General features: G+C 43.5%; 2 protein-coding genes across 2 annotated transcripts in view; one reads left to right on the top strand and one right to left on the bottom strand.

Moving 5' to 3' along the window:
- Positions 1–1309: 1309 nt before the first annotated feature.
- CFAP97D1 (CFAP97 domain containing 1) lies at positions 1310–16237 on the top strand. Its single transcript, XM_024760897.1, has 6 exons — positions 1310–1499; positions 1997–2067; positions 2343–2461; positions 3429–3552; positions 4042–4098; positions 16052–16237. The coding sequence occupies exons 1-5, from the start codon at positions 1376–1378 to the stop codon at positions 4087–4089; spliced, it is 486 nt and encodes a 161-aa protein (XP_024616665.1). The 5' UTR covers positions 1310–1375; the 3' UTR covers positions 4090–4098; positions 16052–16237.
- MPP3 (MAGUK p55 scaffold protein 3) overlaps positions 14011–16401 on the bottom strand; it is a 25499-nt gene continuing 23108 nt past the window's right edge. Inside the window, exon 18 of the mRNA XM_024760898.1 lies at positions 14011–14286. Within this exon, the coding sequence (XP_024616666.1) occupies positions 14110–14286 (177 nt within the window). The 3' untranslated portion in view covers positions 14011–14109. The remainder of the gene's footprint in view (positions 14287–16401) is intronic.

Raw genomic sequence — 16401 nt, 5'->3', positions numbered from 1 at the left:
GTATGCGCGCCGCCAGGCGGACGCGGGGGCAGACCTCTGGGCCTGAGTTAGGGGGCTGAGATGCCGCTACTCCGGAGTTTTGGGGGGGTCCTCTTCCCACCCCCCGTTAAGGCATGGAAGTGCAGTAACTTCACTGGACTAAATGCAGGGCGCAATAAAAGTTTCTCTTGACCGGGGTACACCCTAGTGTCGCTGAATTTTCTCAGGATTACAGGGACACCCGGGTTCCGTTTGTGAGCTGTGCCTGCTGCGGACCAGCAACGTTGGCATCACCCGGGAGCTGGTCAGAAATGCAGAATCTCCGCCCCAGCTCAGACCTGCTGAGTGAGAATGTGCCTTTTATAGGCCCTGCTGGGGATCCCTACGAAGGTTTAAAGTTTGAGAAGCCCAACTCGGAGGCACATTTCTTCCAGCCTTCAGTGAGAGTTGGCATCGTGCTTAAAGCCTGGGCTCTATGCAAGCAAGCATGGCATTCTGGCCCTGGGCAATGACTTAACCTCTCTGAGCCCGTTTATTGAAAAAAATGAGGGTAATAACAGCACCTAACTCCTAGGGTTGTTTGAAAGATTAACATGCCAGGAAAGCGAGCACTGGATAGGCGTTCTCCCTCTCTTGATCAGCAAACGTGTAGCGCACCCACTAGGTGCTACACCCTGTGCTAGTGTGGACGTGAATCCCGCTCCTTTGCAGCCCTTCCTGGAGCAGCTGCCAGCCCACTATGAGCCACACGATGTCAGCAACTCATCATTTACTGAGGTCCAGCTGCCAGCAAAAGACCGTCTCTGTTCTCCTCCACTGCCATGAAAATGGCAGCTGCCACCTCTCCAAAAAGCACCTGTGGTCCTGGGAATTCAGGAAACCCACATCCTGAGCCCAGTTCTGCCACTAACTTGTTCTACAGAAGTTTGGCTGTTGCTCTGGACTTCAGTTTCCTCATCTGCAAAATGAAATCGGATCGAATTATCATTAAGGTCTTTTACTTCTGCAAACAGCTGTAGTCTCACACCTTCAGGGAAACCATTGCAGTGGAGACTAAACTTAGAGCCCAAGGTGTGTAACCAAGGCTGGATGTCTCCCCATCCCACCCCGTGCCTTCCCACCCCTCCCAGACACCACACCTTTTCCTGCTGCTGTTGGTGGCACCTGGATTCCAGACAGCTGGGAAAGCTTCTGAGCCTCTGCCCTCATCTTGACTGGGTTAGCTCTCAAAAGAGAAGCCCGGGGACGGCCAGGCATGCTCTGGGGCTCCTCCTTCTTCCAGGGGACCTGTCCCTGATGTCATAACTGGGTAACTGACAACCCGTCATGGGGACAGCTAAGTACCTCACAGAGGAGCCTGGGTGCCTCATTTCTGAAGTGAGACTAGGAAGAGAAGATGAACAATTCCCTGGATTATCTAGCCTACCCTGTGATCGTCTCTAATCATAGACAGAGCACATCATTCAGGAGGAAACTGGACTTTGGCCACTACGTATTTCATAAGAATAGAATACAAATAGGTACGTGGGGCAATTTGAACAGGACACTGCGACTAGGGTTCTGGAAGGGCCCACCTTAGAGATATTGACAGTAAACCAGACCAGTACATGGCTTTGCAAATTTATCTTCCACCAGGGAGTTCATTTGATGGATATGCTCATTTAAACTCTTTAAAGCCAAAGTAAGGTAGACAGAGGATAGGGCTTCAGCATCCAGTAGCCAGGCTAGTCGTACTGGGAAAGGGTGGGAGAGAGGTTTCTTTCATTAGATTCAAAGGATATTTATGTCTGTAAATTTTACTTTTCACAGCCCTCACCATTCTCTCATGTCTGCTCAAAACTCTCCAAAAGATGTCAGTTTGGGAAACTCAACTAAACCAAAATTCCTAACTGGATTAGTTCAGAATTCAAACTTGTAATGTTTTAATCAGGGCCGTTGTCTAGAATGTGAGCAGATTTTCTAAGGCTACTAAGAGGACACCTGTGATGTAACATTGCTCTCTTTCCCCCCTCTCTAGTGAAGCCTACCGTTGATACCAAGCCTCCAGTGGTGCACACACATCACATTTTAAAACTGAGCAAACTACAGGTACTTGTTCCTGCCATTATTGATTTTATCTATGTCCTAAAGAGGGCCAGTTTCCCAGAGCCTTCTAAATACCCACCTCACCAAAGATTCGTTCACCCTTCTCCTCCCCATACACACCACCCCTGGATTCCTCAGCTTCTCTCCCACTTCTTCTCCACTGTGGCCCCCAATATGCCCCTTTCACACAATCCCAGAGGAGGGGGATGCTCAGCGTTTGTGGGATGGAGCCCCATGTAGCAATGACGTCACCATGATGGGGTGGGGTTTCTCACCAGGGTGAACAAAAGAAATTCGACAAAATCGAATATGAAAACAAGCAACTGTGTCAGAAAATTGCCAACGCCCACCACGGCCCCGCCAAGGTGGATTGCTGGAACGAATATTTCTCTAAGAGGTAGTGTTCTTTCTCTTCATTTCATTTTCCAAAAGTCAAAATTGACTTCACCCTTTTTGGGTTTTAGTGCCAGAGGAATACTTAAGGGAAGTTATCTTGAGGGATAACCAAAGAGACCAAGTTAAGGAGAAAGAAAACCACCCCAAACAGGGACCTTTCTCTAGCGTTAAAGAGCTTTTTTTCCCTCTAAGAGACTCTTCAGAGTCCTATTTAGAGTTTGACACAAGAAAGCACTTTTGTAAAATGGTGACCATAGCTGGGACTACAGCACTCTTAAAATTGTTTCCGCAAATATTTCCTGAACTACCATGTGCTAAGCACCAGGACTATAGAGGTGAAATGAGAAGTATATTTCCTAACTCCAAAGAACCCAATGTCAGGTAAGGGGGACATTTATGTAAATAGTTATGCAGTGTGATCAGGGCTCCAAAGGAGTGTATGCAGGGAAAGAAAAGTGTTTGTGTGTGTGTGTGTGTGTGTGTGTGTGTGTGTGTGTGTAGGGGGGGTGGGGAGTGTCAAGAAGTCTTTCCTAATCCTTGTATTCTGAAATTGAGTTGACAGCTGAGGGGAGTGAGGTGAACCAAAACTTGTCATCAGCCATTTGTGATTTATCTGTAGGCAAGACCTTCATCCTCTAAACCAGAGATTCTCAATCCTGGTTTCACATAATAATGCCTGGGAAGCTTTTGCAAAATGCCAATGCCCAAGCTCCATCCCAGACCAATAAAGTAGAATTTTCTAGTAGGCAGCGGGGCTGAGAACCACTGATCTTAATCTGAAAAGGCTTTGCACGTTTCCCAGAGTGTGGTCTGGTTCAACAGGCGTACAGGGCCTCAGGGCTCTGCGGGACAGCTGGTTCCCTGCCCTTTGGCAGCCTGGATTTATGACATCACGACTTCATCTCCCCCACTCCCATCCAGGAGGAGAACTTTATTCTTCACGCATCTTGGGATTTTGTATTTTTCAGCTTAAACAGAGAAACAAGGAACCGGGAGCTATTGAGAATCACCATGGAAAACCAGGGCATTCTGAAGAGGCTCAGTGAGCGCAAACCCCACTATGACCGCAGCTCGTTGGAGTTAGACTGGCAGGCACGTGGGTACTCTGATATTCCTATGCACGCACGGAGTTTGCGTTCAGAGTAGAGCCAATCTCAGGAGAGACCCCTAAGCGGCTGAGGGTGAAATCATGAGAAATGCAACAATCATTGAAAGAAAAACTATCCAGAGCCTACAAAGCTAACAACAGGAGCAAACCATCCACCAGCTTGGTAGCAAAGCCATTATGTTTCAGCTTCAGAGAATATCTGGTAGCATCTTCCCTCATCCCTTAATTCGTTCAGGCTGAATGGACAAGCAAAGGGGATGAGGGTATACAATTCAGTATGTGGTTGACTTGCTTCATTTAGGAATGGCTCTTCAAGAAGGAAAAAAAAAAGCCATCCACAGTGCTTTTATAAACTTCCACTCCCTTTCTTTGCTCTGAAAGCCTTTTCTAAGCCACCCGTAGGATTTAGAACTTCAGCTTTCGCATCAGCACCCTGGCATTGACATAAATCTTTCTGATTCTTTTCCTTCAAGAATTCAAGGCGCTATATCAGAAATACAACCAAATATCTTCTCTCCTGAGATGAACAGGTATGTCTTCAGACGGCTGCTCTTTATTAGAGAACACGGTGATCACAGTTGATGCCAAAGTCCTGAAAACCGTGTAGATGGAGAACGAGGGGCCCAACTAAGGGGTGGATTTTGCTCTTCTGTAATATTGATTGGCCATCCAGTCAGGGACTAGAGCTCTGTCTTTGTTTCCTCTCTGCATACAAGTAGGAAATGACTGCCTTTTGTCATCAGCTTTGAGGCCTTATGTGAGTCTAAGGGGAAGTGATTTGTTTCAATAAGACGTAAACAGGAGGTCTTGTGGCTTTAATATTATGCTAAACTTATATTACAGATCTCTGTCACTGTTCAAAAGTAATATTGTGTTGGCATTTTGTATTATTTCATATTATTAGCAGTGACTAAGTTTCCCTGCTCTGCCGCTGCCCCTGGGGAGAAGGGTAAATGGACACTCAAGCTTTCCAAAGAACAGTTCTGTATAATTGATGGCTCTCCATTTCTCTCCTTGTCCTCTCCCTGAATACAAGGTTACTCACCATGGAAAAGACAAGAGAAGGCCCTAGGATTTCTTAGCTGCTTAGGATTTCAAGACACTCCTAAGTGGCTGAATGCTCGGTCTTAAGATGCTACAATAAAGCTTGGAACATAAAATGAGTAAGTTACATTTAAAGTACCCAAAGGCTTTAAGTCCCATCCCCAAATGGAGACAGAATGGGGCAGGCAGAAGGAAAGATGCAACAGGCATTTTTATGGGGGGCTATGACAAGTTTTAATGAGAGAGAGAAAGAGACAACTTTTTAAACCATATACCATCACCACCACCCCGGGGGAAAGAATAGGTGGGGTGTGATGATCCAGCCACAAAGTCAGCTCTGTCAAAATGGAAAACAAAAGCATATGAACACATGACAAGACAGTGGTGCGTGTCTCCTGTAATTGGTCTAATTATTTTGAAAGAGAGTAGATCTTACCTGTTCTTATCACAAATAAATGTTTTATTTTAAAATAATTAGATTTACAGGAAGGTGCAAATAAATGTACAGTGGGGCCTCCTGCACCCTTCACCCAGCTTCCCCCAACGTTAACATCTTGTGTAAATACGGTACAGTATCAATCTAGGAAGTTGACATTGCTACAATCTATAGAGCATATATAAATTCACAATTATACATGCACTCATTTGTATGTAGGTGTATAGCTAGTTTTATGTAACTAGCATGTCTCGTTTTGTATAAGTACAACCACAGTCGAGACAGTGAACTGTACCATTATGGAAATACTCTGCTGTACTACCCCTTTTGGCCACAGCCTCCCTCTTCCTCCAGCCCTAGCCCCTGGCAATCACTCATCTGTTTTCCATCTCTGTAATTATGCTGGTTCATGAGTGTTACATAAATGGGGTCATGCAGTATGTATCCATCCTTTTCAGATTGGCTTTTTTCACTCCATATAATTTCCTTGAGGTTCATCCAGGTTGTGTATACCCAGAATTCATTCCTTTTTATTGCTGAGTAGTATTCCATGGTAGGAATGTACCACAGTTTAGGAATGTACCATTCACCTACTGCAGGACATTTGGGTAGTTTCTAGTTTTCTGACCGTTTTTGAATAAAGCTGCTGTGAACTTTTGTGCACGAGTTTCTGCACGAAAGTAAGTTTGATTTCTCTTGGATAAATGCCCAAGAGTGTATTGGTGGGGTTGTACGATAAGTCCATTTTAAAAGAAACTGTAAAGCTATTTCCAGAGTGGCTGTACCATTTACATTCCCCCCAGCAATGGATGAGTGAGCCAGTTTTTCCACATGCTCAGCAGCAATTTGATGTTACCACCATTTTTTTTTTCTTTTTTTTTTTTTTTTTACCACCATTTTTAATTTTAGGCATTATAACATGTGTGCAGTAGAGAAACCTGCATTTCTCTAATTAATGAAGTTGAACATCTGTCATATGCTTACTTGCTATCTGTATATCCTCTTTGGTAAAATATTGGTGCATTTGCCCATTTTCTAATTGGATTTTTTTTTTATTGAATTTTGAGAGTTTTTTACATATTCTAGATCCAGGCCCTTTGCTGGATATGTGATCTGCAAAATATTTTTTCTGTAATTTATCTTTTCATCTTTCACAGAGTAAAGCATTTTAATTTTGATGACATTCAATTTATCAATGGTGAAACTGTTCTGTATCCTGGCTCTCTCATATCAATATCCTGGCTGTGATACTGTGTATAGTTTTGTAAGGTGCTACCACCTGGGGAAACTGGGTAAGGGGGACACAGGATCTCTCTGTATTATTTCTTTCACACATGTCAATCTACAATTATCTCAAAATAAAAAGTTTAAAGAAAAAATCAATATGTCCAAGTGTAAATTCATTTTTAAACTGGTTCCAGTTCATCTCGGTTTGAGGAACTGTTCTTCTAGACATCCAGGTGAGAAGTCTGGCAGTCATCCTTTACTCCCTCTCTTTCATCCCTTCCTCCTTCCTGCATTTTTTTTTTTTTTTTTTTCATTGAGTTCCCGGGCCTCTCACTGCTGTGGCCTCTCCTCCCGCGGAGCAACAGGCTCTGGACGCGCAGGCTCAGCGGCCATGGCTCACGGGCCCAGCCGCTCCACGGCATGCGGGATCCTCCCGGACCGGGGCGCGAACCCACATCCCCCTCACCGGCAGGGGGGCTCTCAACCACTGCGCCACCAGGGAAGCCCCTTCCTGCATTATTTTTTTTTTTTTTTCATTGAGTTCCCGGGCCTCTCACTGCTGTGGCCTCTCCTCCCGCGGAGCAACAGGCTCTGGACGCGCAGGCTCAGCGGCCATGGCTCACGGGCCCAGCCGCTCCACGGCATGTGGGGTCTTCCCAGACCGGGGCACGAACCCGTGTCCCCTGCATCGGCAGGCGGACTCTCAACCACTGCGCCACCAGGGAAGCCCTCTGCATATTTTTAATCTACCAGTCCTGCTTCTCAGTCTTTGTATGTGCTACTGCCCATTTCAGGCGCTTGTGATTTACAACCGGTATTATTAATGCAAAAATATGCCCGTATCACTTTCTAGCTTAATACACCTTCAATGATTTGCCATTCCTTCCAGAATGAGCCACATTTCTTAATATGGCCCCCCTCAATCCTGGTCCTCCTGTCTTGGAAGCCTCTATCAACAGGAATTCTTAGTTCAAGCAACAGAAATTGACTTTAAGTGGTGAAATAATTTATTGAAAGAATATGAAATCGTTACCAGTATTTGCTAGAAAACTGCGGAACCCAGCTTCAAGCGGCACATCAAGGGACAACGCTCCAAGTCTTGCTGTAGAACTGGTCTGTGGCGCTGTGGCTAGCACAGCTGCCCTTGCTCTATCTAGAACTGGATCTTGCTGACCTGCTAGTGCCGCCTCTGAAAAGTCTTCACTGTCCCCGCCATTTTGTGTCACTATCTCCCAATTCCAAGTCAGTGAAGGTCTATCTGATTGGTGTAACTTAGATCATATATGCCCATTCCTTATCTGCAAGGGTTGGGGGAATGAGTATCTGCCTTTTTCCAATGCTGGACATGAGTTCTGCTTCTCATTCTCACCAGCACAGGAAATTTCCCCCCAGTTAGAATGAGGCTCAGGTACTAGAATTTCACAAAAATGACAAATGTCTGCAAACTTATATCTCATCATTCCTTGCCTTTTTCAACTAACAGAAGACATGTTTTCTTCTCATCCCATTCATCTGTTGTCCCCTGTAGCTGGAAAATCCATAGTTCTATGTCTTTACCTGGAAAACACCTATACATTATTTATACAAGCGAGTCCATTCTCTAGGAAGTTTCCATGAACTGCTCAGGTTATATTAGGTATTCTTTTAAATGTCTGCAGATTTTCCTGTTGTCCTTCTGTTATTGATTTCTAGTTTGAGTCCATTATGGTCAGAGAACATACTCTATATTTCCAATTCTTTTAAAATGTATTAATATGGCCTATCTAGGTGAATATTTCATGGACATTTGAAAAGAATGTATACTGTGCTGCTGTTGGGGGGAGTGTTTTAAAATGTCAATTAGATCCTGTTGGTTGATGGTGTTCAGTTCTTTTATACGCTGGATAACTTTCTGTTCTAGTTCTATCAATTGCTGAGAGTAGGGTGTTGAATTCCCCAATTATAACTGTAGATTTGTCTATTTCAACTTTTAGCTCTATCAGTTTTTGCTTCACGTATCTTATTTATTTATTTTTAAAGCAACTGGTGCTCAAGCTGTTTTTTTAAATGAATTTATTTTTTATTTATTTATTTTTGACTGTGTTGGGTCTTCATTGCCGAGCGTGGGCTTTCTCTAGTTGTGACGAGCAGGCGCTACTCTTCATTGTGGTGCGCGGGCTTCTCATTGTGGTGGCTTCTCTTGTTGCAGAGCATGGGCTCTAGGCGCGCGGCCTTCAGTAGTTGTGGCTCGCGTGCTCTAGAGCGCAGGCTTAGTAGTTGTGGCACATGGGCTTAGTTGCTCCGCGGCATATGGGATCTTCCCGGACCAGGGATCGAACCCATGTCCCCTGAAATGGCAGGCGGATCCTTAATCACTGCATCACTAGGGAAGTCCCTGCTTCATGTATTTTAAAGCTCTGGTGTTTGTTGCATACACATTTAGGATTGCTATACCTACTTGGGGGAGTGATCCTTTTTAACATTTTATAATGTCCCTCTTTGTCCCTAGTAATTTTCTTTCTCTGAAGTCTACTTTATCTGATAATAATATAGCCTTTTAAAATGATGTTTTTAAAAAAACCGTTTGCATAATATTTAAGTTTCCATCATTACTTTCTGTCTACCTATGTACACTTGTATATGACGTATAGTTGGGTCAAGTTTTTTTAATCCACTCTACCAATATCTGTCTTTTAATTGGTCCCTTTATCCTCCTCACTTTTAGAATATAATTATCTTATGTATTTCCTCTGCATACACGGAGCATCACATCAGATGGGGTTATAACTTTTGTTTCAACCAGAAAATATGGATAAAGAAACTCAAGAGGTGAAGAACTAGCTATTATGTTTACTTCTATTTTTACCTTTTCAGTTGTTTTTTTCCTTTTTGAAAGTCCCAGCCTTCTGCCATTTTGTTTGGAAAGCTTTCTTTAGCCATTCTTTAAGGGTCAGTCTCAACAAATTCTGTTAGTTTCCCTTCATCTAAGAATGTCTTTATTTCCCCTTTGTTCCTGAAGGATAGTTTCCTCACATATAGGATTCAAACTTGACAATCTTTGCTGTCAGCACTTGATAAATGTTGTGTCACTTTTTCTGGCCTCCACAGTCTCCTTGATAGTAATACTAAAATAGTATTAGTAATAGTAATAGTATTAGTAAAATAGTAACACTTGCGTTAGTGTTCCTTCCCATTGTTTCTCCCTGTTCTTAAGATTTTTTTTTCCTTGGTCTTTAGTTTTCAGAAGATTAATTATGCTGTATCTTGGTATGGATTTCTTTGGGCTTATCTTATTTTGAGTTTGTCACCTTCTTGAATATGTAGATTTATATCTTTCATCAAATTTGGGGAATTTTCAGCTATTATTTCTTTGAGTACTTTTTGGTCCCACACTTTCTCCTCTCCTTCTGGGACTCTGATGATACAAGTGTTAGCTCTTTTGTTATTGTCTCATGGGTCCTTGAGGCTCTCTTTTTTTTTTTTCCCAGTCTGTTGTTCAGATTGAGTAATTTTTATTGATCTTTCCTCAAGTACCCTGATTTGATCTTCTGTCATTTCTACTCTACTATTGAGTTCATCTGAGTTTTTAATTTTACAATAACTTTTCATTTCTATAATTTCCACTTGGTTATTTTTCATAGCTTCTATTTCTTTGCTAAGATTTGCTGTTTAAACAATTTTTTTTCAAGAGAATTTGTTATTGATTGTTGAAGCATTTTTACTACAATTGCTTTAAAATCCTTGTTAGATAAATTCCAACATCTGAATCATATCATATTGGTATCGATTGATTTTTTTTTTTTCTTATTTAGATTGGGGTTTTCCTGGTTTGGGATATGATGAGTGATTTCCTATTGTATCCTAGATATTTGGGTAGTTATGTTAGGAATCTCTTAATGCTATTTACATCTTCCATTATAGCAGGTAGGAGTCCTGTTTAGGTGTAGTGTATAAGTTTCTGCTTCTTTTATGGGTTTTATTTCCAATGACATTATAGTTTTCTGAGCCTTCACAATACTATTCTGGTCTGCTTGTTCTTTGGATGCTTCCAGGACTCCCACTCAATCCCTGCTGGTGTCTTCTGCAGTGTAGGAAGGTGCTTCCCTGGGCTGCACAGTGTTGCTGGACCACCTTCTGCAGAGGGGCAGGCAGGCACTGCTGGGCCTGGGTCTCCTAATATCACTGGGTGGAGGACAGCGAGACATAGGGCTTCAATCCTGCTCTGAATGAACTGGGCCACCTGCTGGTACCCAGGTGTGGAGTTAGGGCTGGAGCTCCCCAGTAGGTCTCTACTAGGCTTCCCCTTCCCTGTCCTTTGGCAGAGAAAGCAAGCTTTTCTCCCTTCCTCTCTCCCTCCCTTTTTTCCTTCCTTCCTTTTTTCTTCCCTGTCTCTGTCTATTGGTGGTTCTGGGTTGCAGGTCGGGTGTAGGAGATGAAAAGAAAACCCAGGAAAGTCACCACACTGTTGTTCCTCAAGTCCTGAGGCTTCCTAATCAATCCATCATCTTCTCTCCAGCTTTCAGAGTCCTTTTATCATTGTCTTTTTAATAAATTTCCAAGGTTTTAAGTTGTATTTAGAGTTGAGGAGGAGGGAAAAATGATTCTACATCATCTTGTTCTGAAACCACAAGCCTGACTTTTAAAGGAAGCAGTTTGAGACTGTATTCAAAGGGCAGGAAAAAAAAAAAAATCCATATCGACTCCACCAGTTAGAGAAATGCTGCTTATTAGTTCTAAACTATATGATTCAAGAATGGGTTTTGTGCATATGTTGGTCTGTAGTTATTAAATAAGTCACCAAATGCTTTCATATTTTTGGACACATGATCCTGTGATTGGTGGCATAAATGATGTAACCCTGGGTAAGTGGATGTAAAACTCCGATGGGTCACATGTCTTAAAGCACGTATGTTTTCAAACATACAATGGTAAAAGCACAATTGGCTAATGTTTAACATAGCTAAGCATTGCCTGTGAAGGACAGATGGTTATAATTTTCTTAAACCCATTTCCTTCAGGGAGTGGAGTGGATGGTAGAGAAGATTACAAATTTATGGATCAAGGATGGCAAACAGGATAACTCACTTGCCAGTTCTGCTCAGTTGAGACTGGATACTATATCCTGAAAGATCCAAAGCAGTGCCTACATTCAGCAAGAGAGTACTGTGATCAGTTAGTGCTGCCTGCCACGGATATAAGAATGGTTGGTGGCAGCACATATGCCCCACCCGTCTAACATCCTTGACCTAGAAGAGCCCTCCAGAGCTCACATTCTCTCTGGTTGTAGACACAGGCAGAGAGCTTACCGGCATTTGAGGGCCCAAGGGGGGAAAAAAAGGTACATTTTGAGAGGGATGAAATAAGCAGATTTCTTGGTGTGAGGCCCAGAGTGATGGACTTTTGCAAAAATTCTGCCCAGGGGGTCAGAACATATGTGCTACTGGCTGGAATGGGACTGGGAATTGAATTTACACACATTCCACCAATATATATCTGTAAACAGGTGCTTTTTTTTTTCTTTAAATAAGACTTGTCTTTTTACGAACAGCAAAAACACTTTACAAATGACCTGTCTCTGGGGCCCTGTCCATTCTACTCACAGATTTCGTAGCAGCCAAACAGCTGTCAACACAGCTTGCCTTAGAGGGTGAGAAGGCTATTTCGACAGGAAATAAAGCAGGCATCACATTTTAATACCTGGCTTCACAATACACATGAAGGGAATGATTACTATTTCATCTGACAATTGTGCGAAAATATTAGGAAGCGGAAAATGTCTGTTGTAGTATGAAATATAAAAAAAAAACATCTGTTATTCAACCACTGTGCTCCTACAATGGGAGAAAAACCACCCAGATGGGACTTCAGAGTTGGTGAGGATCTCCACCAAGGGGCCTCCCTAGGTGATTTTTCTGGAGTAATTTTAACTTATGTGTTTTTTGCCTGAGAGCTGAGTTTAGATCCTGGCTCTCCTGAATAATAACACACAACTTGGCATATGCCATTCCACTTCAAAGGGCAGCTGCCCTCCCTGTGCTGGTTCTATATGGAACAGCTCAAGACTAATTTCACTTGATAAGAATCCAGTACTTTGTAAGTGCAAAGAGGTCCTCATCCTTTTGCTAGAAAGGTCTGAAGAATGTGATCCTGTTAGGTGGACCTACCAGGTTCACGAGCTAGAATGTGGCATAGGTATCCTTGTGTAAGAAGGCAGAAATGGAAATTTCTAAATGGGCAACAGATCTTCTCCCTGGTGCTTCACCCTTCACCTGGCCTCCTTTTTTTTCTCATGAGGAAGAGAGCTTGAAAACTTACACATGTAAGCAGACTATTTTCAGTCTTAGAAGCTGCAACCACACTGCATATTATTGTAAATTCTAGCTGAGAACACATTCCTCACTTCTAAGTCCATAATTTAACAGGTAGCCTCAATTACGGGACCACAAAAGAAACAGGCAGTATAGTGATTAATGACCATCTCTGGTATTAGGAAGACCTGGGCTCAAATACCATGGCTCTGCCATGTTTTTCAAGCTGTGTGAGCTTGAACACATTATTGAAACTTTTTAGCCTTGTTCTTCTCGTTTGTATAATAGTTGTATAATAGGGATGATAGGAATCCTACATCAGGGAATTCCCTGTGGTCCAGCGGTTAGGACTCGGCGCTTTCACTGCGGTGGCGAGGGTTCAATCCCGGTGAGGAAACTAAGATCTCACAAGCCATGTGGTGCGGCCAAAAAAAAAAAAAAAAAAGAATCCTACATCATAGGCTTGGTGCATCTGTCAAAATCACGTACGTAAAGGCCTTAGCGTAGCTCCTGGCACAGAATAAAGCTTTATATACATTGGCTATTAATAAGAAATAAAATTCTCTGAAGCTAAGATATATCACAAATCCTGTGTGACATTAAGCACTTTTGCTCAGAGACAACCCATCAGGCCCACACTCAGAGTCTATGTACTTTGATTTTGATGGTCAGGACTGATTTATTGTGAATTAGGCATAGTTATGACAGGGGGGAATCATCTGGTTTCCCATGATGTAGCAGGATAGGAGCCCCTATAATCTGAAGGTAGGGACAGGTGAGAACCAAGAGAGCTGTCAGTAACAAGAAAGACAAGTGATGGAATAAAATAAATCAAAGCAAGCAAGCATCAAGTTTCAGAGTCTGAGAATATTTAGAAAAGGCACAAGCAGCCTGACATTCCGCAAGAGTCCCTGAAAACACCACTGTATCATGGAAGAGTATAGTAAATCATGGTGACAGGGAAGGGTGCCTTAGTCTGCCAAAAAAGTTGATGAATGCTCACTATTTAGGAAGGCAGAGAACCACGTTTTCCATTACCAGGCAAACACACACTACCGAAAAGGTTAAAATCAACATTTTAGTGCCTGAAGACAGGGGAACTTCAATTGCATGGAAAATCCTCTTGGGTGAAACAACTCAACTTCCAATGAAGCCGGATAAATGAAGTGTCACTCTGTTTATAAAGCTTAAACACCTCTGCAGATTGGTACTGTATATATTCACCACCACCACCCCCCAAAAGACAGTGGGTACTCAACTTTGGTACGGAGAATCAGGGTCAACTTGCCTGTGATACTTTAATGAATGACATGTGTTATTTTGTGATATGCTCCCTTTCGACTTGTATGTTCGGCTCCAAAGGGGTGCAGTGAAAAGCCACAGACAAAAACCAGCAAAAAACAAGACTCCCCACATAGACTCTTCTTGATAATGGAGTTTATGGAAAATTCTGCCCTTCTCGCTCAAGATTCCTTGATGGTAACATGGGGGAGCCTGGACCAGGTGGTCTTCCGGGTCCCTTCCAACCTGGATGTTCTAGGATACAGTTACCTGACCCAACTAATAGGTACCCAGTGAGTTTCCTTGCTCAGCCTCTCTAAGAGCACTCTGAGCTGGCTGTACGCACTCTGGAGGTCCTCCTTCACCAGCACAGCATCTACCAGGTGCCCGTAATGCTGGTCTATGAAGGCAGCAGAGGCGGCCATCTCTCGCTGCTCCTCATCCTGCAAGGAAAAGGGGCAGTTAGGGAACAACTGGGTTGTTCTCCCCCCAAATAAGAAACCTACAGCCTTGGGCTTCCCTGGTGGCGCAGTGGTTGAGAGTCCGCCTGCCGATGCAGCGGACACGGGTTCGTGCCCTGGTCCGGGAGGATCCCACATGCCGCGGAGCGGCTGGGCCCGTGAGCCATGGCCGCTGGGCCTGCGTGTCCGGAGCCTGTGCTCCACGACGGGAGAGGCCACAACAGTGAGAGGCCCGCGTACCGCAAAAAAAAAAAAAAAAAAAAAAAAGAAACCTACAGCCTTTGTCTTGGGCAGTGTCCAACCTCTCATTTTTAGGTGATGAGTGGATTACTATGGCCCTTGAATAACCAACTGGGTACACAAGAACAGAGCATAGTGATGCTAGCCTATCAAACTTCCAAGAAAGTTCATGGGCTGCAGCCATAATCATTGTTCAGTCATTCACAAGATATCTACTGAGGACCTGTTAACTGCGAGCCATGCTTTGGGCAGATGTTGATTCTATATCTGCTGTCTATATATGTCAATATCACACTTCCTGTCCGAAGGTATTTCCAAACTAGCAGTACTATTGTGTTGCATGGCAATTTGGTTAAATAATTGCAGGAAAGAACTAAAAATAGTAGTCACTATATAAAAGCAAAGCAAGCATTTCTGGAATCAACTAGGGGAAAAAGAAGGAGAATAAGTAACTCAAATGCCTTCTGAAGACTCCTAAATTCACATGATGTAGAACTCAGTTCTTCTTTTCATTTCCTCAAACCAGAGCCCAACATTAGCACAGTTGACAAAGCAGAGATATTTAAGAAAGTGCTGGGACAACCCTGACCCAATCCCTCATTTCCTTAGGATACCTGGCTTCTTTAATCAGATTGCTTTCCTGACATCTAACCCTAAGGTCTAGACAGCCAATGATCCCTCCTTTACCCAACCTACCCAGTGTTTTGTTTGCTTCTTCATTCAAATATACCTCTAGTAAGTAGAATTTCAAGCAGGTAGTTCACTGACTATTAGCTTGGGTTTTGGAAGAAAGGAAAGGGGCAGGATCCACACCGAGTAAAACTGCAAAGTGAAATTTGTGGCTGGCATTCACCCACCTCCCCTTCTATCTCCTTCCAGTCCTCTGCTGCTTTCTCGCCTCTGCTTCTAGGAGCTCTGTTTTTATGCTGCCATGGAGGGGGTGAGCTGTCTTCCCCTAAAATGACCCATATTCCAAAATGTTCCCTCCCCCTCTCTGTCACCAATCAAAACCAGACTCCTACTTTAGTGAGAGCATCCATGCTTTCAGAAAATATGTTCTGAAGGTCTAGGAAACAGTTTATGCGTGCTACCGCAAAGACAGAAGAGACCTACGGGAAGGCTTAGATAACTTCTTCTTACTTCTTTCCCCCAGGAGGGAAAAACCTAGATTAAATTGGGCAGAGCTTCCCAATTCTATATGGCATCTTGCAGGGCTCCTCTCCTACTCAAAACCACCCTGCAGTGTCCCACTGCTGCCCCTGGATCTTTCATCCCACTTCCCCCACCCCCTTACACACATATATCCTGTAGACTGTCTGCCGCTACTAGAGTTTCCCCTCCTCCAGGTACCTTCGTTGTTCATCCTGGAAGCATTTATCTATTTAAGCAATTATAGAAGGAACATTCTTTTGCCCCTAAATCACTCAATCTTCCTAATAAATACCTGCCTCTTGAAAGAACTCAAGTAATCTCTAATGGAGTAAAACGTGTGACATTTGTTGTGAAGCTGTCAGTCCCCTGAACCCTTTCCCTGCCCTGTAAAGGTGGAACTCGACCACCTGCAGCTTCAGCAAGAGAGTCACAGTCCTGAGCTGCACATAGGAAAGATTCCCCCATGATGCCCCTTGCCTCCATCCTGGATTAGCTTGCTGGATCTGAAGTTGGTGTTTCGGTTAAAAATTCTTTGGGTTTGGCTTAGGAGTTCAACAAATTTTTGTGGTACATCACACTCAGATCAGGTCCCTGATAGATGTCAGTCCCTTAACTTTCCAACGGGGTGCTTATGTGAGGGAGTGGAGGGTGGGGAACCCAGGCAAAGCCACTCCTGTGTGAATTGGGGGGCACTTCTGGCTGCCC

The sequence above is a fragment of the Neophocaena asiaeorientalis genome, unplaced genomic scaffold, assembly GCF_003031525.2.
Source record: "Neophocaena asiaeorientalis asiaeorientalis breed wild unplaced genomic scaffold, Neophocaena_asiaeorientalis_V1.1 scaffold30, whole genome shotgun sequence".
NCBI lineage: Eukaryota > Metazoa > Chordata > Mammalia > Artiodactyla > Phocoenidae > Neophocaena > Neophocaena asiaeorientalis.
This window is presented reverse-complemented; position numbering and strand designations above follow the sequence as displayed.